The sequence below is a fragment of the Cornus florida genome, unplaced genomic scaffold, assembly GCF_030987335.1.
Source record: "Cornus florida cultivar Cherokee Brave unplaced genomic scaffold, ASM3098733v1 CherokeeBrave_3.0.0_Hap2_Chr03, whole genome shotgun sequence".
NCBI classification, from domain to species: domain Eukaryota; kingdom Viridiplantae; phylum Streptophyta; class Magnoliopsida; order Cornales; family Cornaceae; genus Cornus; species Cornus florida.
Genome location: NW_026775573.1, coordinates 91,344,452 through 91,372,396, shown reverse-complemented (window position 1 = coordinate 91,372,396; position 27,945 = coordinate 91,344,452). Strand labels below are relative to the sequence as shown.

Below are 27,945 nucleotides of genomic sequence, written 5' to 3'. Positions count from 1 at the left end.
CAAATAACAAATACAATATCCACGACCTAAGAAAATGAGTCAAACAAATAGAAGCATAAAAAATGGAAAGAATTCCACAATTATGAGCACTAAAATACAGTCACCTTCTCACATGCATAGCATATCATAGTTAAATAACAAATACAACATCCACGACCTAAGAAAATGAGCCAAACAAATAGAAGCAGATCTTCTATGTTCATCGACCAGATGGAACACTTTATCATAATTTGCTCGTGATCATACAAAATTTGCAGCATATGTATCAACGTGCAACAATCAGACAAGTTTATGCCAATTGTAATTTCGAGTATTTTAAATTGAGTGGCTGCCACCATAAAGCATTAGAACTACACACTGAGATTACCTCGCAGATTCCTCTTTAAATATTTTCATAGGTTGTTTGTCAAGCAAGGCAAATAACTCTCCTCCAGGGCAGAAGTCTGTTATCAAGCAAACGTGTGTAGATGTCTGAGGGGACAAATAGATATCAGTATTACTTGGTTTCGTCAGGTAATTCAGAATTTAAAGAAGAAAAAAAATAGAGAAATAATTTCAGAATCAACATCAATTAAGAAAGCCAAAAACAAATAGAATAGGAAAAGGAACATAATACAGAACTCAATCCGGTGCTAGGCATTTTAGTTTCAAATGAATTGGAACGTATCAAGCACTTGAGCTAGTAATATTTTGACAAGTAGTACCAGCATATCAATGCATAAATTTTGTTCATTAATACTATCATGTGAATGAGTTCTGTTTAACCAGCTATCTTTATTTTCCATAAACCTTTCCTTAATTTTATCATTTCATAAAACTGCAACTATAGAACCAGAATAGCAAATGTTTTAAATGCATTCTTCACAAACTTTCATGTTACCAAAAATGAGATCTAGACAATTAATTCAGATATTCACACACTTTCATGTTACCACCAGCGCATTGTAGCTCTATCATATGACAGTGAACAAGAAAAAAAAATCACATCAGAAGTAAATGGAAGAAACACAGAGAGCCGCAGAGTGCCCCCGGGCCCTTCTCCTATTTTATAATATTAGAGTGAGAAAAATGTAAGCATCCATAATGACCTCATTGGCAGGCATTGATAATAACTTAGATGATGCACAATGTTCTTCTTGAATCAATTCTGAATAATTAATTGATCCAAATTAATAGGAGTCACAGAACAGAACTTTCTGGCATCCATCTTAAATTGACAATTACGCTGAGCAAATTGCTTTCTATTACTACTGTGTTACAACCAACAACAATACATGCATGAACACAAATACCCATGCACACAAACAGACATGCATAAATGGTGGGATAAAGACATTGCCAAGTTGAATTGAGTCAAGAATGTTGTGTTTGAGTGTGTTACTGTGCATGTCTGTTGGTGAAATCGAAGCATATAATGGCTAAAAAGCTCTTCCTTTCGAAGAGAGTGGTGGGATTTATTGCCTGTTTTTCCTTGTTGGTTTCACAAATGATTAAGGAATTAATTTGTCTATTTGCTCGTTTATGGGATGGCATTCGGTCATCTCTCTCCATTTTAATAAAGTTTATTGATACATCAAAAATAACAAAGAAAAAATGAAAACCTGAAAAGAGGCATATAGTGTTGGAAGGAAAGGATGATCCAGAAAAGAAATGATTTCCCTTTCAATACATGCTCGGTGAACCTGCACAAAAATTCATAATGACATAAGATCTTTTACTACATACAAAATTGGTTATACTAATCAAGTGTCTCTCTTGCGCAAATCAAGAAATGCAGATATGCAAAGTGCCATATTGCAAAATTCCTAAAGCAGACATCAATAGAGAAATCTATAAATTCATTCCATTACATATTTGTAGATATATGCTCTAACTTGATTGGAAAGAAGTATCCCAAACCCTTCGGAAGATGAAGAAAAAAAATCCATCACCCACAGACCATTTTCTTCAACTTTGTGGATTCAAAGTTACGACTTTGTGTTACGACTTTGTGGATTCAAAGTTACCCCTTGTTCCTTTGTGAATGATTCATAGCTTCTGCTACGTCAACTTAACAAAGAGTGCAAGTGTAGTGCTCGTTTTGCAGACAGGATACTTTACCACAATGCCCAGTTTGTACGGGATAAAGGAAAGGATGATGATGATGATGATACATTACCACAATGCAGGGATACAATTTTCGTTTATCAGTTCAGGTTATACAATTCCTAGCAGAAGGTAGTTGTTTCCCTTAACATGACCTCACAAATTTTGATGATTTTGTTATGATTCATGTACAGATGACAACAGCGAAGGATAGGATAACATAAAGCCAAACACTATCATTGGGAAAAAGACCAGTTTTTAAAGCAAACCAGATCTTCTATGTCAATATCTTATCCACAACTGTGTTTTATGTAAAGCAATACATCAGATTTGTTTAAAGTTTAAAAGAGCTTGTCTAGGAAAGGGTTCATGAAAGAAGCTATAGAGTTTCTGACTATTCCTAAGCATGTGTTATATCTTTGCATGCAAAAAATTTAAATAAATAAATAAAAATAAAAATAAAATATATATATACACAAATATGTGCTATTCAATAATTTCTAGCACTCTATGGTGGAGTTAAGAAATTAACATATATGTGTGCATATATCTAATTATTAAGGTTCTCTTACCAGGAGATTCCTGAATTAGCCAAATTTTAATATAAATTGATCATGTGAACTCTCCTAAATACTACTTGCAAGTCACCAAATGAGTAGAAATACAATATAGAAGAAAGATGAGAGAAATATGTTAGTTTTGAATGAGATAAATCACTCATTCACGGCTCTAGTATTTATAGATATAAAGAGCACATGCTCATATTACAAGAAAGGAAACTAAATCAAATCACAGCATATTCTATAGCATATTAGTAGAAATATAAAAAGAAGAAAAATGAGAGAATTGCGTAAAGGCTTGAATGAGATGAATCACTCATTCACAACTCTAGTATTTATAGATAAATATAGCACATGCTCATATTAAAAGAAAGGAAACTAAATCAAATCTAAATAAAATCAAAGCATATTCTATGGCATATTCTATAGCATAATCAAATCTCTGCTAATATGGTAAGTTATTCCATAAATCGTGGCTATCATATCTGCTAGCACTCCCCCTCAAGTTAGTACGTGGATATTTGAGACGCCCTTGGATAATGTATCTTCAAACACGGTCTTGTTAGCACCCTTCTTCAAAATCTACAAGTTGCAAAGTGCAAATCTGACTAGCGACGATTGTCTCTCAAATGAAGTGCCGATCAACAAATAAAAAATGTCTCCTTAGACTATAAACAATTAACAATGTCTCCTCAGACCATAAACAACCAATCATATCTCCTCAGACCGTAAACAACCAACAATGTCTCCTCAGACCATTTTCCCTCACAAGTTTAAAACATGTAGATGGAAGAATCAACAATGTCTTCTCAAACCATTCCCCTTCATACATATGTTTAAACATGAAAGAATCAATAATGTCTCCTCGAACCATAAAAAAGAAATAACTATGTCTCCTCAGACCATTTCTGAATAGGTAGTGCCAAACTCGCAACGCCCTCATTGAGGTCCGACCACCCTGCCTACCCGACACCTCCCGGATAGGCGATATCACCTAAAGACCATTCCGGAATGGGTAGTGCCAAACTCGCAATGCCCTCATTACAGTCGGGCCACCCTAGCTCTGATACCAAGTGGAAATATAAAAAGAAGAAAAATGAGAGAATTGCATAAAGGCTTGAATGAGATGAATCATTCATTCATAACTCCAATATTTATAGATAAAAAAAGTACATACTCATATTACAAGAAAGAAAACTAAATCAAATCAAAGCATATTCTATGGCATATTCTATAGCATAATCAAATCTTTGCTAATATGGTACGTCATTCCATAAATTGTGGCTATCATATCGGCTAACAATATTCTATGGCATATTCTATAGCATAATCAAATCTTTGCTAATATGATAAGTCATTCCATAAATTGTGGCTATCATATCTGCTAACAAAATGCTTATTTGACACAACGCTACTCATGATATGACTAGTACAGTTACTCATATTGAACATTTTCCAGGGACAAAAAGGTAACAAGAATGATAGAAAGACCTTGATTCAATTTATGACAAACATTAAATAGTTATTTTGGTCAAATGAAATCACAGTAAACATTAAGATGTATTTTGATAGAAACACCTATGCAACGTAGCATGGGTAACAAATCATGGTACTATTTAACATTCAGACCTTGTTACGGTTCAACATTACAGATTTGTCCATCGCCTTCATAGCATACAGCTCACCTGTACCTTTTAGTTCCACCAAATGAACGCTGCAACCACCATCAATTATTTAATCAACCAGGAGATAATGGAATTCCACAAACATAAAGAAGGCGTCAGGTCTTAAAAATTTTAAACATGCTTCCACTGAGATGTAGCATTTGAAAATGTTTGTTCCCTTAGCAAAATTAAACTGCCATTACTGGAACTTAGCAGCATAAATCAATTATGCTTCAAGTTGAAAGAAATCAAACAAATGGGAGCATAAGAATGAAATTAATAGTGGCCAGTTTGAAGAAATGTGGCAGGAGAGGAGCCATGGTTTCTTCTTCAATTATCTGCAACCAATCTAACAAGTAACAACCAGAAACGAGAGAAATCAATGTCCTCAGATAGTTTGCATCTGTCTTGACAACAACTTGATAAAGGTAAATCTATCACAACCTCTAAAAAAATTAAAAGATAGCCATGTCGCGAGAAGCTTAACTCAACAATTCCAGCACAAATGCTGAAATTTTCTACCTACTTGGGAACCATTAGATATTAGTTAAATTTGAAGTTCTCATTGAACCCATATTCCTTAACATTCTTCCATTTTTTTACGTATTCGTCCCATATTAGTAGCATCATCTCACTTCCATCCAATTACTGAAGACTTGTGCAACACGACGTAAAGTTGAACATATTTGAAATACCTCAAAAATATTTTATTTCATCTTTTTAATTATTAATACTAACAATGATGCAAAAAAATCCATCTTTTAAGGGGATCTTACAGTCCCTTTTGGGGTGAGACAGGAGGTGTTTGCACCACTTGTTCATCTCAACATCCTTGTTTTAGTCAGATTGTTAATATTTCCAGCTTATAAAAATCAAGATAGGGTACCAAAAACTATTTATTCATGGTTCCTCTAAAAATCAGAAGATCTAACCTTGATGTAAGTGTTGTCAAGGGCTTATTTGTTATTACTTATATAATGTTGGGGCTTATGTGTAATTTCTAAAACTTGTTATTATAAATAGAATGTGGTGAAAGGATGAAAGTATTCTTTCATTCTTTCTCTCTTTCCTCGTCTCTCTCTTTTTCTCTCATCCGCTTTCTTCTCTTTTTCTTCTTCTTTATCACTTACTTTTGATTTGATTATATCTTAAAGTCAACATGGTATTAGAGCATGGTTTGTAAAGCTCTATGTGTGTAGTTGAAACCCTAGGGCAAGTTTGTGTAAGCCCTAGGGTGTGAAGGGTGTTCAGATTCATGAGAGATAGGGAGAGAGAGAGAGAGATTGAGAGAAAATGTATCCTCCGTATTGTATATCTGCAGCCCTCTAAATAAGGCTAATATAAGAAAAGGGTTAGAGACCCTAATTACATAATTACACAATAACCCTAACTACTATGGGTAATTACATAATGACCCAACACTATAAAGAATATACATTCTAACACTCCCCCTCAAGCTGGACAATATATATCAAATAATCCCAGCTTGGAATAAATAGTCCTTAACCGATTATGACCCAGTGCTTTGGTAAACATATCAGCTAGTTGATCTTCAGACTTCACAAATGGAGTAGAGATGCTACCACTTAATATTTTTTCCAGAGTAAAATGACAATCAACCTTAATATGTTTGGTTCTCTCATGAAACACAGGATTCGATGCTATGTGAACTGCTGCTTGGTTATCACAGAACAATGGAGTAGGAGTTTCAACTGTCAACTCAAGTTCTTTTAGAAGATTTTGTATCCATGTCAACTCATTAGTGGTATGTGCCATTGCCCTATACTCGGCTTTAGCACTAGATCAAGCTACTACCGTTTGCTTTTTTTTCCATGTAACAAGATTTCCTCTTACAAATGTATAGTAGCCTGTAGTAGATCTCCTATCTGAAGGAGAACCAGCCCAGTCAGCATCTGTAAAACCTTCCACCCTGAGATGACCATTTGAATGGTATAGTAACCCAAAACCTGGAGCTCGCTTGAGATATCGGATAATCCGAAGAACAGCAATCCAATGTGGCATTCTAGGAGCTCCCATAAACTGACTTACAATGCTAACTGCATATGAAATATCAAGTCGAGTGATAGTGAGGTAAATTAATTTCCCAACAAGGCGACGAAATCTGCCTGGGTCATTAAATAGATCACCCTCATCAAACACAAGTTTTGTATTTAAATCTATAGGAGCATCAACCAGACGACCACCTAACATACCCGTTTCTTCTAGCAAATCCAACACATATTTTCGTTGAGATAAACTTATACCTTCCTTGGATCTAGCAACTTCAATACCCAAGAAGTATCTAAGCTTACCCAAGTCTTTAGCGTGGAACCGATTTTGCAGAAACAACTTCAACTTAGCAATGCCTGCAGAATCATCACCTGTGATCACAATATCATCTACATACACCACAAGAAAGATGAAGCTAGCCTTAGTGCGCAGGTGAAATACCAAATGATCGGTCTGGCATCTGTTAAGACCAAATTTCTAATGCCGCCTCAGAGAATTTCCCAAACCAAGCCCGCGGAGATTGTTTCAATCCATACAGGGCCTTTTTAAGGCGACAAGCAGTGTGACGAGACTCCCCCTGAGCAACAAACCCAGGTGGTTGCTCCATATAAACTTCTTCAACCAAGTCACCATGTAAGAAGGCATTTTTGACATCCAATTGGAACAACGGCCAGTTACAATTGGCAGCAATGGAAATAAGAATCTGAATAGAAGAAATCTTAGCAACAGGAGAAAAAGTCTCATCATAGTCAACACCATAAGTTTGAGTGTACCCCTTTGCAACTAGACGAGCCTTCAACCGCTCAATAGACCCATCTTGAAGGTATTTAACTGTGTAGACCCACTTACAACCAACCGGTTTGGAGCCCGGAGGTAAGGGAACAAGATCCCATGTTCCATTACGATGAAGGGCATCCATTTCATCTACCATGGCTTGCCGTCAACCCAAATCAGAGAGAGCATCCTGCAATGTCTTTGGAACAAAAGTAGCAGATACTTTGGATAAAAAACAAGATAAAGAGGATGAAATATGACGATAGGAGACAAAGTTAGAAATGGGATGAGTAGTAACACACGACCGAATACCTTTACGAAGGGCAATAGGCAAATCATCAGGTAAAGGCGTCGGATCCGAAGACTTTGAAGGAGATGGAGGGAGCGAAGTAGGCGGTCAAGGTCGTCGAGTATAAACCTGCAAAGGAACAGCACACCGAGGAGGTGCGGAAACAGGAAACTGAGAGGGAACCGATGGCAGAGGTGGCTCAAAAGTAATATCGAGAGGACTAGTAGAATCAGAAAAATATGGGATAGACTCAGAAAATGTTACATCAGCACTAGTGAAATAGCGTTGGAAATGAGGACTACAACACCGATAGCCATTCTGAGTGCGTGAATGCCCAAGAAAAACACATTTAGTTGCACGAGGGTCGAGTTTATCAAGACCAGGTCCAAGGTAATGGACAAAACACACACAACCAAAGACCTGCGGAGTCAGATTAAACGATACGGAGTCGGGAAATAGAATAGAGTGAGGAGATTTACCGTGTAGCACTGATGAGGGCATCCCATTAATAAGATGACATGCCGTAAGAACAGCATCACTCCAAAAACGTTTGGGAACATGCATATAAAATAAAAGGGCAAGACAGACTTCCAAAAGATGGCAATTTTTACGCTTAGCTACTCTATTTTGTTGCGGAGTATAAGTACAAGAGGATTGATGAATGATGCCTTTTGCATGAAAATAAGTCTCAAAAGTGTCCGAGAAATATTCTTTGGCATTGTCAGAACGTAAAACTTTAATGGAACACCCAAATTGAGTTTTAATTTCTTTGCGAAATATTTGAAAAATAGAAAACAACTCAGAACGATTTTTCATTAAAAACAACCAAGTCATCCGAGAATGATCATCCACAAAAGTCACAAAATAACGAAATCCATTAATAGAAATATGTTTTATTGGTCCCCATACATCTGAATGAACTAATTGGAAAGGACTAGCCACACGATTATTAGCTCTTGGCTTAAAAGATACACGATAATGCTTACTAAGCTGACATGTTTCACAAGACAGAGACTTAACATGACTAAGACCGGGAACTTGACGCTGCAGAACTGATAGTGAGGGATGGCCGAGACGACAGTGCCACTGGAAAGAAGACAAAGATGATTGAAGTGCCGTGGGAGATGGTGCAAGATCGAAGTAATACAAGCCACCTACTTCATGTCCCATACCAATCCTCTTCTTCGTCTTGAGATCCTGAAAAAGACAACATGTGGGATAAAATGTTACAGAACAGTTAAGAGATTTAGTAATTTTGCTAATGGACAACAAATTAAAAGGGAATTGAGGAACATATAACACAGAGGAAAGGGACATAGAAGGGGTAAGAGGAACAGTTCCCAAACCCAAGACTTTAGTTGATGATTCATTAGCAAGAGTAACACTTTGAGAGGAAGGAACAGACTGAAAATCAGATTGGAGATGAGAACTACCAGTCATGTGATCGGATACGCCAGAGTCAAGAATCCAGGGACTCTGACTAGAGGACAAAAAACATGCAGGGGAACTACCTGATTGAGCCAAGGATCCCATGGAAGATGAGGTGGAAGTCCGTTGTTGAGACAGAAATTAAGCATACTCATCACGGGGAATCGTGACCATAGCAGTCTCAACAGCCACATGTGGAGCAGTGGATGTGGCAGAGAGAGAAGAATCCCCATCACTAGCAGTCACTTGATGTGCATAGGAAGAAGATGGCAGTTTCCCGTGAAGATCCCAACAGTAATTGACCGTGTGATTAGTAAGACCGAAATGAATGCAAATTTTGGAGTCTCTGCCTTTGCCTCGACCACGGCCACGGCCAAAACGACCACCACCACCACCTCCACGAGAAGACTGAAAGCCACCCTGGTTCACAACTAAGGCAGAACGTTCACTGTTAGAAGGAGCAGTGACACCACTGGAAATACTGCCTGAAGAACCACTAGATAAAGTGGCACGCTGGAGTCTGGATAACATATCAGGTAGAGAGGGAAGTGTAGAGCTACCCAAAATCTGTGCACAAACAGGTTCATACTCTTGTGACAATCCTGTGAGAACCCGAACAACATTAAAATCCTCACGTTGCCGCTGCATGCTTTTCACATCAGAGGTGATGGGTTGATACATATTAATTTCTTCACACAGTCCCATTGCTCGTGAGAGGTATTCTTCTAAACTGTGAGTCCCTTGCTGGAGATCAAAAAATGGTCTACACACCTCATAAACTCTGGTTATATTACCAGCACCAGAATATAACTGTTGGAGTCGGGTCCATATCTCCTTGGCAGTGTCCAGATATAACAGGTTGGAGCTAATATGAGGTTCAATACAATTCAACATTAAGGAGATGATCTGAGCATCCCTTTGTTCCCATGAACTAAAATTAGCATCACTGCTTTTGAATTATCTTAAACCAAATGATCGCCAAAGCCTTTGGTTTTCAGGAAAATGGCCATTGACTTGGCCCATAAAATGTAATTTTTTCCATTAAGCTTGACTGAAGTCATGGGAGGATTAAAGGATGCAGGAGACAGGAGATCTGAACTGGAAGCCATGGAGAAGATTAAAAAAAAATGAACTTGGGAAAAATGCAGAATCGAAACCGGGTCGGATCTGGGCCGGACCTTGAACTGGGTTGGACCTGGGTTGGATCTGGAACCGGGTTGGACCTGGGTCGGAACTGGAACCGGATCGGATCTGGGTAGCTGGATTGGATCTGGGTAACTGGATTGGATCAAAACAAGTCTCTGCTATCCCGGTTTTAGTAAACCAGGATTGGAATAGTGTAGCTGCGCAACCAAACAGGGCTGTTCTCCTTCACAACCCCACTAATAGACTCCGGCGAGCACACAGTGGCGACACCACACAACCTCCGCAACTTCCGACCAAGAAAAAAAAGGCGAATCGATGAAGCTTCACCTCCGCCAACAATGACGGTGGGTGTCGGCGAGCTTGCTGACGATCGACGCAGCAACAACACAAGCGGCCAAGGGGCTTCAGACCTGACGGCGACGAAGGAGGCTGCAGATCTGACAACGACGACGACGGGCTTCAGATCTGACGGCGACCAAGGACAATGGCGATTATAGGTGATGTTCTCAACTTACCGGCGACACGAACTTCCGACAAAGACATCGACGATATACTCACGATTCCAGTCGCTCTCATACAAAGGTAACACACTTATTGTTTCCCACACCCATGAATTTATACCGCTCTGATACCATGTTCAGATTCATGAGAGATAGGGAGAGAGAGAGAGAGATTGAGAGAAAATGTATCCTCCGTATTGTATATCTACAGCCCTCTAAATAAGGCTTATATAAGAAAAGGGTTAGAGACCCTAATTACATAATTACACAATAACCCGAACTACTATGGGTAATTACATAATGACCCAACAGTATCAAGAATATACATTCTAACAAAGGGTTTTGAAGAGATTCCAAGATGGGATTTGTTTGCAAGGAAGTAGTGTTAATCACATCCACGCATACCGCGGATCCAACTCCGCGGTGAGTTGGTTGGGGGTCGTAGGGCAGCACGCCCCTGCTCAAGGTTTAGGCGAGGCGCCACGAAAAAAAAAAGTTGGACCTGTTTTTTATCTATTGCAATCTCGATTGCTTTTTTTTATCTTTTTTTTTTTTTGTTGTTCGCAAGGTTCTACAACGGCTTTTTTTCGTCGTTCACGATTCTGGTATGGTCTACTTTGTTGCTTTCAAGGGTTGTGTGGTTGCTTTTTTATGCATTTTAAAAGACAGTAATCTTTCTAGTTGAAGTTTGTGTTAGAGAGGTGGTTTTCTACGTATTTTGTTGCTGCTTTTATTTTTGAGAATTGTATACCCAAAAACTGTTTGATAAAATGTCTGGCTCAGAGGTGACTTCAAAAGAAGCTAGGTCTTCTCCTAGTTTGACTCTAGTTTTGGGAGGTAGTAGTGATCGCCATCCAGGCCTTTGTATTACGATTGTTAGGCTGGATGAGACAAACTATATGGAGTGGGCTCAATCTGCTCGTATGCATATCACTGGTCGTAGGATGATCGACCATATCGAAAGGACTGTCATGTATCCCTCCAAGAGCGATCCTGAATTCAAAGAGTGGAGTGAAAATAATGCACTAGTTATGACGTGGTTGTTGCAGGCCTGGAGCTAAACCTATTGATATTCCCATTGAACAGAACCATAGGCTTAATGATGTAAATGGAGACCCATAAGATAATGTGGGAAGATTTCAGCGATTGGTTGGGAGACTAATTTACTTATCTCTCATGCACCTGGATATTGCCTACGATGTTAGTGTGATTAGTCAGTTTATGCATGCTCCACCTACACCTCACCTTGAGGCAGCTCATCATGTTCTTTGCTATCTGAAGGGTTCACCTGGTAAGGGGATATTGTTTTGCAGTTATGGCCACTTGCGTGTTGAAGCCTGTGCTGATGCTGATTGGGTAGGGTTTGTGACAGATCGACGATCTACTTCAGGATATTGCACATTTGTTGGAGATAATCTTGTTTCATGGCGAAGCAAGAAACAGTTTATAGTAGCTAGATCTAGTGCAGAGGCAAAGTTTAGATCCATGGCACATAGAGTTTGCAAGTTGTTATGGCTATGTACGATGTTGGGTGAGTTGGGTTATCCTGTTCGTGAGTTAATAAAGTTGTATTGTGATAACAAGGCTGCTATTAGCATTGCCCACAATCCAGTTCAACATGACAGGACAAAGCATATTGAAGTTGATCGACACTTAATTGAGGAAAAGCTTTGTCTTGGGCTGATTTGAACTCCATGCGTCAACACACATGATCAGGTTGCTGATGTTTTGACTAAGGGTGTGAGCAAGACTTGCTTGCAAAATATGTTAGTCAAGCTGGGCATGATAGATATCTTTGCACCAACTTGAGGGGAAGTGTTGTCAGGGGCTTATTTGTTATCACTTATATAATGTTGGGGCTTATGTGTAATTTATAAAACTTATTATTATAAATAGAATGTGGTGGAAAGATGAAAGTATTCTTTCATTTTTCTCTTTTTCCCCATCTCTGTCTCTCTTTTTCTCTCATCCGCTTTCTTCTTCTTTTTTTTCTTCTTCTTCTTCATCACTTACTCTTGATTTGATTATATCTTAAAGTCAACAATAAGTTGCATTCCTTGTAAGCTTAGAAAATTTTTAAATTGGTAATCAGAATTCAAAGTTCTTATTATGAATCCACATTCACAAATCTTATAAATTAACACTATTACTTAACAATAGAATACAAAGAGAAATTTCTGACCTCAAAAAAAAAAAAAAAAAAAATGTAGAAAAAACAGATACAGCTCAAATCTTACCTTAGAAACCTATGGGAAGCCATTAGCCACCCTTAGTCCTCCTGCCCATACAGCATGCTAGCAGGGGCATACTAGATATAGCCTAACATTTGGTATTATTTACACAAAGTGACAAACCTTAAACTTGAACCACTTTCTCATGCTTGATAGACAGAGCTTTTACCACTACAATAAAGAACGGCCTCTTCAATATAAGCCCATTTTAATAGGAATTTTTTTTTTTTCCTTGCGGCCTCATCACCACCCATTCTCACCTCAGATCTTTTTTTGCATCAATATTTCCTTCGAGTTCTTTCATCTAAAACTCAGAATTCGCACCCCAAAAAGCTATCCCCTAATTTCCCCATGTCAATTGAACCCATAACTATACCATATGATTCACAAATTATAGTGCAAAATACAAAACTTCCACTGGATAAACCCCGTTACCCCATGAAATATTAATTTAGTTAAAAAACCCTTAAATTTATTCAAAATACTAAAATTAACCACTATGGCCATTTTGCCATTGAAAGAAGAACAAAAAATTGTCATGTGCAATGCATGTGATATATATTTTGAATGTTTTTATACCCTTAACCCATTTGCATTGATCCAACATATATAATCCAACTCATTAACATTTTTTTTTTTGGTTTAAAGTAATAAACTAAACTTTTGCTCTTTTTTGACTGTGGACCCACCACTATCATGACTCCGAACAATGCAGCCACAGCCAAGAAACACCTCACCTCTCACTTATCAAACCAAACATTACGAAGGAACAACATTCAAGTGAAAATTTCACATTTATTTTAATCACTAGAATTGTATAATTTTATCTAAAAATGGAAAAATCGAACCCTAACAACACTAATCTTCTGAGAACATCGAATTTCTGTCTGTGGATTCTCATTTTTAGTTGGTGAACAAACACACAAATGAACTGCTTATGTAAATTGGAGTGTTAGTTCACAACTGTAAGTCAGAGTTTTTCATTCATCAACTGTCGTCGTTTCCTTCTTTTTTATACAATTGTATATGTATGTCGAAGTCTGTGTTTTATGCATGCCTGTCTAAATGATTTAGAAAACAATAACTATATTTAAATAGAGAAATTGAGGGAGGGAGGGAGGGAGGGTCTTTCTGAAAAAGAGATTGTGTAAATTGGAGCAAATTCTACTTTTTAAAAAAATGGTGGAGATAATGCATCCTAAAACGTATTCACTATGTGAGTGGTCCCCAAGTCGATGGACGATATTGAGAACAATCCTCTCAAGATAATTATTAGGCAATTCCTGCATTCAAACATTAGTTACTTTAATATACAAGTGATGGACCACACTACAGTGAATAGGTCTTGAAGGGCCGAAATTAAAGGGCACCAAGGTATGCACTCGTATAATACCATCACCTTCACTAGTAGAGTCAAAGTAGCTTTTGAAATGGAGTGGATCTGGAGCAGATTCATAAGAATCTAGATCTAGATAATATCAGGATCCATATGTTGTCAGGGGCTTATTTGTTATTATTTATTCAATGTTGGGGCTTATGAGTAATTTTTGAAGCTTGTAATTATAAATAGAATGTGGTGAAAGGATGAAAGTATTCTTTCGTTCTCTCTCTCTTTCCCCATCTCTCTCTCTTTTTCTCTTATCCGCTTTCTTCTCATTTTCTTCTTCTTCTTTATCACTTACTCTTGATGTGATTACATCTTAAAGTCAACGTGGTATAAAAGCATGGTTTGTAAAGCTCTAGGTGTGTGGTTGAAACCCTGGGGCAAATGTGTGTAAACCCTAGTAGGTGTGAAGGGTTTTGAAGAGATTCCAATATTAGATTAGTTTGCAAGGAAATAGTGTTAATCACATCTACATATCTCAGTTTGTATCCTATGATGTCCCTATTGCCTATCGTAAGGGTGTTCGTAGTTGTACAAATATCCCATATCTCAGTTTGTATCCTATGATGCCTTAACTCCAACATATCGCGCTTTCACTTCGTGTATCTCCTCTGTATATGTTCATTCTAGTGTTTCAGATGCTCTCAGCAAAACTCCATGGAAGAAAGCCATGCTTGAAGAAATGAAGGCCCTTGAGAAAAATGGTACTTGGGATATTGTTCCATTACCTAGGGGTAAGAAACAAGTAGGCTGCAAATGGGCTACACAATAAAGTATCATGCAGACGGAACAATTGAGAGATATAAAGCTCGGTTAGTTGCAAAGGGCTTCACTCAGACCTATGGAATTGATTATCTGGAAACATTTGCTTCAGTTGCCAAGATGAACTCTATACCTATTCTTCTTTCTTTGGCAACTAATTTGAATTGGCCCTTACATAAGTGGGATGTAAAGAATGCTTTCCTTCATGGTGACTTGGAGGAAGAGGTGTATATATATGACTATGCCACCAGGGTTTAAGCTTGCCAATGGTCAGAATTGAGTGTGCAAGCAAAATAAAGCCTTGTATGGGTTAAGGCAGTCGCCACATCCTTGGTTTGAGAGGTTCAGCATTGTTGTGAAAAGATTAGGGTACACACGAAGTCAGGCAAATCATACTCTCTTCATCAAGAAGCACCAGGGCTGCACCACTGCCCTTATTGTATATGTTAATGATATTGTTATCATTGGAAATGATCCAGAAGAGATTCGTCGAATGAAGTCATTCTTGGGGACAGAGTTCGAGGTTAAAGACCTCGGATCATTGATATAGCATCGAGGTGTGCAGATCGAAGAAAGGGGTGTTCATTTCTCAACGAAAGTATGTGTTAGATTTGTTAGCTGAAACAGGCAGGCTTAGAGCTAAACCTATTGAAATTCTCATTGAGTAGAACCATAGGCTTAATGATGTAGATGGAGACCTATTAGATGATGTGGGAAGATTTCAGCGATTGGTTGGGAGACTGATTTACTTATCTCTCACGCGCCCGAATATTGCCTACGCTGTTAGTGTGATTAGTCAGTTTATGATGCTCCACGTGCACCTCACCTTGAGGTAGCTCATCATATTCTTCGCTACCTCAAGGGTTCACCTGGTAAGGGGATATTGTTTGGCAGTCATGGCCACTTGCGCGTTGAAGCCTATACTGATGCTGATTGGGCAGGGTATGTGACAGATCAACGATCTACTTCAGGATATTGCACATTTGTTGGAGGTAATCTTGTTTCATAGTGAAGCAAGAAACAATTTGTAGTAGCTAGATCTAGTGCAGAGGCTGAGTTCAGATCCATGGCACATGGAGTTTGTGAGTTGTTATGGCTACGTACGATGTTGGGTTATCCTGTTTGTGAGTCAATGAAGTTGTATTGTGACAACAAGGCTGCTATTAGCATTGCCCACAATCCAATTCAATATGACAGGACAAAGCACATTGAAGTCGATGGACACTTTATTAAGGAAAAGCTTCGTCTTGGGCTGATTTGTGCTCAATACGTCAACACACGTGATTAGGTTACTGATGTTTTGACTAAGGGTGTGAGCAAGACTTGCTTGCAAAATATGTTAGTCAAGTTGGGCATGATAGATATCTTTGCACCAGCTTAAGGGGGAGTGTTGTCAGGGGCTTATTTGTTACTATTTATATAATGTTGAGGCTTATGTGTAATTTCTGAAACTTGTTATTATAAATAGAATGTGGTAGGAGGATGAAAGTATTATTTCATTCTTTCTCTCTTTCCCCATCTCTTTCTCTTTTTCTCTCATCCACTTTCTTCTTCTTCTTCTTCTTCTTTTTCTTCTTCTTTTTCTTTATCACTTACTCTATGGCCTCAAACAAGCTCCTAGAGCTTTGTATGAGAAGCGACATCACTACTTAGTTGAACAAGGTTTTCATAGAGGCAAGGTGGATAGCACTCTATATGTCAAAATTCATCAAGATCAGTTCCTCATTCTTCAAATCTATGTTGATGATATCATGTTTTGTGGCTCAAACACTTCATTAACCTCATAATTTGCCAATCTAATGAAGACAAGGTTTGAAATGTCTCCATAGGGGACTCTCATATACTTTTTTGGCCCTTAAAATCAATCAAACATCCAAAAAGATTTTCATTTCTCAACAGAAGTATGCTACTGAGCTACTTAAGATGTTCAACATGGCTGAAAGTAAGGTGGTTTCCACACCCTTGTGCCCTAGTACCAAGCTTACACTTGAATGTACTATAGAAGCTATCCCTTTAACCCTATACACGTCTATGATTGGAAGTTTGTTGTATCCCACAGCTTCAAGGCCTGATATCATGTATTATGTGCCGTTGGTAACAAGATATTGAGGTCTCTTACACCTAGGTTTAATGCCAAGGTTAATATTCTTGAAGATAAAGATATGTCACTAATGAAGATTGATGATCTACAAGCCTCCCTCACAGCTTATGAGATGAGAATTGGTGTTCCAACTCAACATAGAAAGAAGTTGCTCTTTAAGGCAAAAGAAGTGGTTGAAGAAGCTGAACCGAAGTTTGAAGATGATGATCATTGTTCAAACTGACGAGAGAGAGAGAGAGAGAGAGAGAGATCATGGTGGCTACAGAATTGTGTATTTCATATATATTAAACCCTAAGCCTACAGTGGCTTATATAAAGATACAAGACTCAGCTAATTACACAATGACCCTACCAACTATATGTAATTACATAATGACCCAAAACATTCTAACACTCCCCCTCAAGCTGAAGAATATATATCAAATAATCCCAGCTTGGAACAGATAGTCCTTCACCGATTATGACCCAATGCTTTGGTAAACATATCAGCTAATTGATCTTCAAACTTCACAAATGGAGTAGAGATGCTCCCACTTAATAATAATTTCTCGAATGAAGTGACAATCAACTTCAATATGTTTGGTCCTCTCATGAAACACAGGATTTGATGCAATGTGAATAGTTACTTGATTATCACAAAATAATGGAGTAGGAGTTTCAACAGTCAACCCAAGTTCTTTTAGAAAATGTTGTATCCATGTTAACTCACTAGTGGTATGGGCCATTGCCCTGTACTTAACTTCAGCACTAGATTAAGCTACCACCGTTTGCTTTTTACTTCTCCAGGTAACAAGATTTCCTCCTACAAATGCGTAGTAGCCTGTAGTAGATCTCCTACCTGAAGGAGAACCAGCCCAATCAGCATTTATAAAACCTTTCACCCTGAGATGACCATTTGATTTATATAGTAACCCAATACCTGGAGCTTGCTTGAGATATCGGATAATCCAAAAAACAGCAATCCAATGTAGCATTCTAGGAGCTCCTATGAACTGACTTACAACACTAACTGCATATGAAATATCAGGTCGAGTGATAGTGAGATAAATTAATTTCCCAACAAGGCTACGAAATCTACCCGGGTCATCAAATAGATCACCCTCATCAGACACAAGTTTTGTATTTGAACCATAGGAGCATCAACTAGACGACAACCCAACATACCTGTTTCTTCTAATAAGTCCAACACATATTTTCGTTAAGATAAACTTATACCCTTCTTGGATTTAGCAACTTCAATACCCAAGAAATACCTAAGTTTTACCTACGTCTTTAGTGTGGAATCGATTTTGCAGAAACAACTTCAACTTAGCAATGCCTTCGGAATCATCACCCGTGATCATAATATCATTTACATACACCATAAGAAAAATGAAACCAGCTTTAGTGCGCAGGTGAAATACCGAGTGATCGGTCTGGCATCTGTTAAGACCAAATTCTAATGTTTCCTCAGAGAAATTTCCAAACCAAGCCCGTGGAGATTGTTTCAATCCATACAGGGCCTTTTTAAGGCGACAAACAGTGTGACGATACTACCCCTGAGCAACAAATCCAGGTGGTTGCTCCATATAAACTTCTTCAACCAAGTCACTATGCAAGAAGGCATTTTTGACATCCAATTGAAACAACAGCCAGTTACAATTGGCAGCAATGGAAATAAGTACCCGAATAGAAGAACTCTTAGCAACAGGAAAAAAGGTCTCATCGTAATCAATTCCATAAGTCTAAGTGTACCCTTTTGCCACTAGACGAGCCTTCAACCGTTCAATAGACCCATCGTGAAGGTATTTAACAGTGTAGACCCACTTACAACCAACCGTTTTGGAGCCCGGAGGTAAGGGAACAAGATCCCAAGTCCGATTACGGCGAAGGGCATCCATTTCATTTACCGTGGTTTTGTGCCAATCTGAATTAGAAAGAGCATCCTGCAAAGTCTTGGGAACAAAAGTAGCAGACATTTTAAGTGGGGCATCCATTTCATCTACCATAGCTTTATGCCAATCCGAATTAGAAAGAGCACCCTGCAAAGTCTTGGGAACAAAAGTAGCAGACATTTTGGACAAAAAACAAGATAAAGAGGATGAAACATTATGGTAGGAGACAAAGTTAGAAATGGGATGTGCGGTAACACACAACCGAGTACCCTTACAGAGAGCAATAGGCAAATCATCAGGTAAAGTAGATGGCGTCGGATCCGAAGACTCTGAAGGAGATGGAGGGAGCGAAGTAGGCGGACGAGGTCGTCGAGTATAAACCTGCAAGGGGACAACGGAGTGAGGAGTTGTGGGAGTAGGAAATAGAGAGGGAACAACTGGCATAGGTGGCTCAAGAGTAATAACGAGAGGGATAGTAGAATCAGAAAAATATGGGAGAGACTCAGAAAAGGACACATCAGCACTAGTGAAATAGCGCTGAAAATGAGGACTGTAGCAACGATAACCCTTCTGAGTGTGAGAATACCCAAGAAAAACACACTTAGTGGCATGAGGGTCGAGTTTGTAAAGACCGGGCCCAAGGTTATGGACATAACACACACATCCAAAGACCCGAGGAGTAAAATTAAACGATGCGGAGTTAGGAAATAGAACAGAATGAGGAGATTTCCCTTGTAACACCGACGAAGGCATCCGATTAATAAGATAAGAGGCCGTAAGAAAAGCATCTCTTCAAAAACGTTTGGGAACACGCATATGGAATAAAAGGGCACGACATACTTCCAGGAGATGACGATTTTTACGTTCAGCTACTCCGTTTTGTCGAGGAGTATAAGTACAAGATGATTGATGAATGATGCCTTTAGCATGAAAATAAGTCTCAAAAGGGTCCAAGAAATATTCTTTGGCATTGTTAGAACGTAAAACTTTGATGGAACATCCAAATTGAGTTTTTATTTCTTTGCGAAAGATTTGAAAAATAGAGAATAACATAGAACGATTTTTCATTAAAAAAACCAAGTCATACAAGAATGATCATCCACAAAAGTCACAAAATAACGAAATCCATTAATAGAAATATGTTTTACTGGCCCATACATCTGAATGAATTAACTGAAAAGGACTAGCAACACGATTGGTAGCTCTCGGTTTGAATGATACACGACAATGTTTACTAAGCTGACATGCTTCACAAGGCATGGACTCAACACGACTAAGACTGGGGACTTGACGCTGCAAAATTGATAATGATGGGTGGCAGAGACGACAGTGCCACTGAAAAGGAGACAAAGATGATTGAAGAGCCTTGGGAGATGGTGCAAGATCAAAGTAATACAAGTCACCTACTTCATGTCCCGTACCAATCTTCTTCATCCTCTTGAGATCTTGAAAAATACAACATGAGGGATAAAATGTAACAAAGCAATTAAGAGATTTAGTAATTTGACTAATGGACATCAAATTAAAAGGAAATTGAGGAACATATAATACAGAGGAAAGAGACATAGCGGAGGTGAGATGGGTGGTTCCCACACCCAAAACTTTAGTTGAGGAGCCATTAGCAAGAGTAATACTTTGAGAGGAAGGAACAGACTGAAAATCAGATAAGAGATGAGAACTACCAGTCGTGATTGGATGCGCTAGAGTTAAGAATCCAGGGACTCTGACGAGAGCATAAGAGACATGCAGGTGCACTTCCTGATTGGGCAAAGGAAACCATGGAAGATGAGGTGGAAGGCCAATGTTGAGACATAAACTGAGCATACTCATTACGGGAAATTGTCATTGTGACCATAGCAGGCTCAACAGCCACTTGTGGAGCAATTCGTGTGGCAGAGAAAGAAGAATCCCCTTCATTAGAGGTTACTTGATGTGCATAGGAAGAAGGTGGCGGTTTCCTATGAAGATCCCAACAATAATTGACAGTGTGATTAGTAAGACCACAGTGAGTGCAGAGTTTTGAGTCTCTGCCTCTGCCACGACCACGGCTACGACCACATCCACGGGTAAAACGACCGCCACTGCCACGAGAAGACTGATACCCACCTTGGTTCACAACTAATGCAGAACGTTCACTACTAGGAGGAGCAGTGACATCACTTGAAGCACTCCCGGAAACGCCACTAGATAGAGTAGCACGCTGAAGTCTGGAGAACATATCAGGAAGAGAGGGAAGTGCAGGGCTACCCAAAATCTGTGCATGAATAGAGTCATATTTTGGTGACAACCCCGTAAGAAACCGAACAACATTAAAATCCTCACGTTGTTGTTGCATGCTCTTCACATCAAAGGTGATGGGCTGATACAAGTTCATTTCTTCACAAATTCCCATTGACTGTGAGAAGTACTCTGCTAGACTGTGAGTACCTTGCCGGAGGTCAAAGAATTGTTTACACACCTCATAAATTCTGGTGATATTACCGGTACCTGAATATAGCTGTTGGAGTCGGTTCCATATCTCCTTGGCAGTATCCAAATACAAGAAGTTGGAGCTGATATTGGGTTCAATACAATTCAGAATTAAGGAAATGATCTGAGCATCCCTTTGTTCCTATGAACTGAAATCTTCATCACTGTCTTTAGGCGTATCCTTAACCAAATGAGAGCCAAAGCCTTTGGCTTTCGGAAAAATAGCTACTGACTTGGCCATAAAACATAGTTCTTGCCATTGAGCTTGACTAAAGTCATGGGAGGATTGAAAGAAGCAGAAGAAAATAGGTCTGAATTGGCAGTCATGGAGAAGGAAAGAGAGAGAGAGAGAAAAAAAAAACACCTGGGTAAAGAAAAAAAAAAACTGAATCCGGATCTGGGCAAACGGACCTGATCTTGACACCTGGTTTGGATCTGGGCAAACGGGCCAAATCAAACCAATTCTCTGCTAATCTGGTTTTAGTAAACCAAGGTTGGGATAGCTTAACGCCTGCAGCCAAACACCACCCTTCTCCTTCACAATCAGCGCCAGCAAGAACCAGAACTCTGCCACCGACAATAAACTCCAGCACCCGAGGTTTGCAATGGAGAATCAAGGCTAGTACACACCCTAGCCCTTGCAGCGGTGATGGCAACACAACACAAGCAGCGATCTAACAACCGAGCAGAGATGGTTCGCGATGATGGAACCTTTGCAACTTGCGATAGCCAAGGCAGCCTCGGCCAACAAAACGAAGGCTTTCAGATCTGAGAACGACGAACAAGAAATGCTGAAGACAATGACAGCTTCAAACCTTCGGCTCTGAATAGAATGACGGCCAAACCTTCGGCGAAGAACAGAATTGACCTCTATCTCAATTTTGATTTGTAGAAGAACAACACAGCTGTAATCACAACCACAATCTTAGTTTCCCATTGTTTCGTACCGCTCTAATACCATGTTCAAACTGATGAGAGAGAGAGAGAGATCATAGTGGCTATAGAATTGTGTATTTCATATATATTAAACCCTAAGCCTACAGTGGCTTATATAAAGATACAAGACTCAGCTAATTACACAATGACCTTACCAACTATATGTAATTACATAATGACCCAAAACATTTTAACAATCTTGAAGAAGATGAAGTAGCCTACTTGGTTAAGAAATTCAGAAAGTTTAGGTTCAAGAAGAGAACTCAACCACAAAATCTAACCTATTATGGTTGTGGTAAGCCTGGTCACTATGTGTCTAACTGTCCTAATTCAAAAGGGCAAAATTAGAGAAAGAATGAAGGGGTTAACAACAAAGGAAGATTTGGAAGAAAGGCACTTGTTTCAAATTGGGATGTAGCTCCTGAAGAAGACAAACTAGAAAAATCTCAAAAGGATGAATGTCTGTTCATGGTTATTCTTGAAACCCCTCATGTTCAAGATGAAATTGAAGAAGATAAGTGATACTGAATTTGAAGAAATACTTAAAGAATGTGAAAGATTTGCTGTGAAGTGTGATCAATAGAGGTCTCAAATCAAGAACTCAATTCAGAATTGCTAAGATCCAAACAATTGCTCACTAAACACTTCAGGCTTAAGTTGTCAACCTTGTGTTCAATCTCTTTAATCTTGTTTAGTCTTTTGAAGTCTCAATCAAACAATATGTGGACTACCAAAAGATGTAAAGAAAAGCTTTCACATGTTCTTGAATAGCGATCCTTGAAGATGGCAGAAATTTGGAAGCATTCTACAATGCAAATTAGCAAGACAGGAATTGGATACATCTGTGATACAGCAGCAAAGTTAAAACAAACTCACTCTATGTTTGGACAGTCCACAACTGGTGAAGTGTATGCAAGGTTTCCCATTATAAAACCCCCAAGGTCAAGTCCACAATTGGTGAAGTGTATGCAAGGTTTCCCATTATAAAACCCCCAAGGTCAAGTATGATATACTTGACAACACTTACAACACCTTGAGATTGATGTGATTATATCTTAAAGTCAACACCATATCTAGATCTGAATCCGAACTGGATACTATCAAAATGATCCATATCTGACCATATAAGTTAAACAAGATCCATATAGAGTACAATATACTTTATTTGGGTAGGGTCTCGGGTAAAACGTGATCCATTTAAAATACACATATCCATATCTGGTCTGAATCTTCGATGGATCTATATCTAAACCATTTTTAAAGTTTGATTTAAAATTAAAATCCAACCTATTAAAATGAACTTCAGATTGGATCATATCCTGGGTGAAACCTGCTCCATTCAAGCCCTAGAGTAAAGATTTCAAGAACCATGTTATATCCATTCTTAACAAATGTGAGAAGTACAACACTAAGAGGCACGTGTCAAACACATTTAGTTGGACATCGGCATAACAAACATATCCATTCTCAAGGGCGTTTTGGGAGAAAAGCTTGAATGCCAGGTTCATTGCCCTTGTTCCAAAGAAGGGGGGATTGACTAATGTCAAGGACTTCAGACCAATCAATTTGGTGGGGTGCATCTATAAATTAATTGCTAAGGTGCTTGCTATGAGATTGTGGGATGTATTGGATGGAGTCATCTCGGACTCCCAAAATGCCTTTGTTGGAGGTCGCTAATTATGTGCTTATTGCTGAGGAGCGTGTTGATTTCAGACTGAGTTATGGGTCCCGGTGTTCTGTGCAAGTTGGATATTGAGAAGGCGTATGATCATGTTAGTTGGAGCTTCCTCCTTTACCTTTTGGATGGGATGGGATTTGGAGTGAGGTGGAGGAAGTGGATTGAATTTTGTATCTCCAGTGCCTGATTCTCGGTCCTTGTGAATGGAGCTCAGACCGGGTTTTTTGATAGTTCGAGGGGACTAAAATAGGGGGACTCGCTCTCCCCATTTCTGTTCCTTATTGTGACGGAGGCGCAGAATGATGACAAGGGCAGTGGATTTGGGCTTTTTGAGAGGCTTCAGGGTGGGGTAGGGAGGTTACTTGTCAGTTAGAGATTTCGCATTTGATGTTTGCAAATGACATGTTGGTTTTTAGTGATGCGGAAGTGTCACAAATAAGATACTTGAGATGACTTTTGGTTTGGTTTCAAGTTGTTTTGGCTTGAAGGTGAACATGGGTAAGAGTGTCTTGGTTCCGGTAGGGGAGGTTACAGAGCTACCCACCTTAGCTTATGTTTTGGGATGCAGCGTTGGTTCTCTTCCCATTTCCTATTTAGGGTTGCCTCTTGGAGCCCCTTTGAGGAGGGTTGGAAGTTGGGACCCAGTGGTTGAGAGATATGAGAAGAGGTTGGCCGGTTGGAAGAAACAATATCTTTCCAAATGCGGGAGGGTAACTCTCATGAAAAGCACTCTATCGTACCTCCCTACTTATTTTCTCTCTATTTTCTGAATTCAATCTTCTGTGGCAGAACGGATTGATAGGTTGCAACGGAACTTCCTTTGGGGAGGCAAGGGGGAGGAGTTCAAGTTTCATTTGATTAGGTGGGAGCAGGTCTGCACTCCAATCCGGAAGGGTGGTTTGGGTATCAAAAGACTTAAGCCTTTCAATAAGGCTTTGTTGGGAAAGTGGCTTTGGATATTTGGGGTGGAAAGGCACAGACTTTGGAGGAGGGTCATTGTGAGCAGATTTGAAGAGGTGAGAGGAGGTTGGTAGTCTTCTGAGGCGAGAGCCCCAAGTGGAGTTGGGGTTTATAAATTCATTGGTAAAAGGTCGGATGAATTCTCCAAACACATCAGATTTCGAGTTAGGGATGGTAGGTGTATTTGTTTTTGGGAGGACACTTGGTGCGGTGATCGTCCTCTTGCCCTCATCTTTCCTAGACTATTCTGAATTGCTACAGATAGAAATGCCATGGTGGTCGATTGTTATCGTCTCGATAGTGGGAGTACTGTTTGGGATGTCCGTTTCTTGAGACAATTCCAGGATTGGGAGATTGAGGAGGCTTTTGGCTTCTTGGAGTTGCTTTATCACCAGGAGATTGCGGGGGAGGTTTCTGACCTTTATGTGTGGATTCCCTCCCCCCAGGGTCGCTTTGATGTTCGGTCTTTTTATAGGTGTCTTTCGGATGCTGCAGGTCCACCCTTTCCTTGGAGGGCTATTTGGTGGTCGAAGGCCCCTCTCAAAGTGGCTTTTTTTTTCATAGACATCCATATTGGGGAAGATTTTGACTCGATATAATTTGAAAAGGAGGAATCAGATTGTGGTTAATTGGTGTTATATGTGTAAGAAATTAAGAATGACGAAGAAACGGTTGATCATCTTCTTTTGCATTGTCCTGTGGCTCGGGATTGCGGATTTTTGCTATTTGGTTTGTTTAGGGTTCAGTGGGTTATGCCCTGATCTTCCAGAGGTTTGATTGAGGCTTGGAGAGGGTGTATAGTGGGGGCCCAAGCTCATGATTTCTGGAGGGTCACACCGTTATGTGTTTGGTGGAGTTTATGGCTTGAAAGGAATAGGAGATCCTTTGAAGGAAAGGAGAATCCTATTGGGGTGTTGAAATTCTTCATTATTAGTACTCTTTTTTGTTGGGTTCTCTTGGGAGAAATTGTAAATCCTTAGAGGAACTTGTAGATCTTTTGGAGTCTTTGAGGGATAAAAGGCCCTATTTGGCCTTGTGTTGCTTTTGAGGGATGCGTTCCCTTTTTGAACGCTTTTTATACAATATTTACTTATCAAAAAAAAAAAAAACTCATTTATTATGTTCCATTCTTTTACATTATTCATTCAAAAATGAGAGAAGTGCCCATGTTGAAAACTCTAATTATATTAAACAACATTATATTAGCTTAGAAAATAATGGAAGAATATAAAAAATTTGAATATTTGTCGTATCTTGTGTCCTTTGGTTTAGGATTTGCCAAAATCCGATGCCTAGACAGAGACCTGGATCCAACCCCCGTACTTGAGTCTTATATAACATAGTGAAAGAGAAGCCAAGGAAGAGAGAGTCAAGCTATTATAGCTTGACTGCCACATTGAAATGTGTCAGCATGAGATTTGCCACCTAACCAAACCTAACTGATAGATCCATTCCAGGCTTTCCGGGGTCCAATTAAGGTTTTCAAGTAAAAATTAGGGCAGTCATGACTACTTTTCATTGTAGTTGATGATAGATCCAATCCAGGCTTTCTGGGTTCCAATTGAGCTCACTCCAACCAAACCTATCATTTATAAACACCCTCACATACAGCTTGTTCAAATACATTCGTGCAGTGCACAAGATAATAATATAAGTTATTCTCTTATCATCGGATAGATTTCATGAAAGGCGAAGCTCATCATTATGAATAAAAGGAAATACAGAATGTTAATGTAACTGCATTAGAAGTTATGGGACAGGAGAAAAATATAGTTCAATTTTAGACTGACAACCAATAGGAAGTCATACAATTATATCGACAGCAACCTCTAGATATTAAGTATAAGAATTGCCTACTTTAATCAGAACAGTTGATAGAATCAAGTTAATAGCAGTACCTGCCAGTATCCCCACATCCCAAAGGTCTTATGGGCTTGAAATGCTTTAACCCAATTTTGTCACCACTAGCAGTGATCTAGAAGCACAAAGGGGATACAACAAAGATATTAGTAAAGGAGTAAGCTGTAATATGCATGATTATACATACCCTAATAAACAAACAATAAAGTAATCATAAGCCTTATATGCCAAAAATTCTTTGGACCTCTTATTCCACTATGTCCAATGCTTATGATGCCTAAAGCAAGTAATAAAAACATGCATGTCCAGAAACCGGAAGACACAACCCCAACAAAAAATAAAACAAACGCAAAATACAATTTTGAACAATAAAAGCAAGTAATAAGGATCTTATATATCGATATGTAAACATATTTAAACCAAAGAAAAGGAAGAAAATATCATACCACAAACACTCCCAATACACGAGAAGCACTGCACAATGCATTCTAGAACCTAGATCCTATATATAAGTGAAGTTTATGATAACTTTCAAATTGTAATACAAAACGACCGACAAACTAATTGAGTTGTTGAAAACCTTGAAATAGAAGCATGACCTAAGGAAAGAATTCAAAACAAATGAGCCCTGTGATGTTAAAATTGCTAATCATAGAGATTAGTGCAGGAAATACTCCTTATGCATTCATTATTAAACTAAAGTTAAACTACATTGTTCAGACCAAACTTACCAAAGTTTATTTGTTGTCTCCACCCAATGTTTCATCAATACTTAGATGCCAAAGGAGTGTAAGAAATGCATTGTTCTGGGAAAATACGGTATGTTACAGTGAATACCAAATGGGAAAAGGGTATCAGTTTCATATCAAATAGATCTTAGTGATAATCTTAAATGCAAGATCTGTCTGGAAAATAGTGCTAGGTCAATTAATTTCGTTCAAAAATTAAAGTCTGTATTATTATTTTATTTTTTGATCAGTGTTTTAAAAGTTAGGTAAGTTAGTCAGTTGAGTCACCTGTCAAACGGGAAAGCGAAATTGAAAGCTTCAAGCAAGGGCACAAAAGGTAATTGCAACTCTCAATTTTTACACTCACCAAATTAGGGTTCATTATTCATATGCATTAAACATGTTAGGTTTTCAAAATACACGTTTTGATTCGTAAACCTCTTTTGGAATGCAAAAAATCATTTTAAGGAATCTATTTTTGAAATCCTTAAGAATTAAGAACAACG

The 27,945-nt window shown here is 38.8% G+C and overlaps 1 protein-coding gene across 6 annotated transcripts in view; it reads right to left on the bottom strand.

Annotated features, from left to right (window-relative positions):
* LOC132300856 (phototropin-2) overlaps nucleotides 1–27,945 on the bottom strand; it is a 78,505-nt gene that overhangs the window by 24,862 nt on the left and 25,698 nt on the right. For all 6 annotated transcript variants that reach the window (XR_009480604.1, XM_059798111.1, XM_059798115.1 and 3 more), the window contains 4 exons: nucleotides 26,750–26,826; nucleotides 4,275–4,359; nucleotides 1,602–1,682; nucleotides 368–471 (listed from right to left, as the gene is read on the bottom strand). Coding sequence is in view for 5 of the 6 variants with exons in the window: in XM_059798111.1 (XP_059654094.1) it covers nucleotides 368–471; nucleotides 1,602–1,682; nucleotides 4,275–4,359; nucleotides 26,750–26,826 (347 nt within the window). In the remaining variant the exon portion in view is untranslated. The remainder of the gene's footprint in view (nucleotides 1–367; nucleotides 472–1,601; nucleotides 1,683–4,274; nucleotides 4,360–26,749; nucleotides 26,827–27,945) is intronic.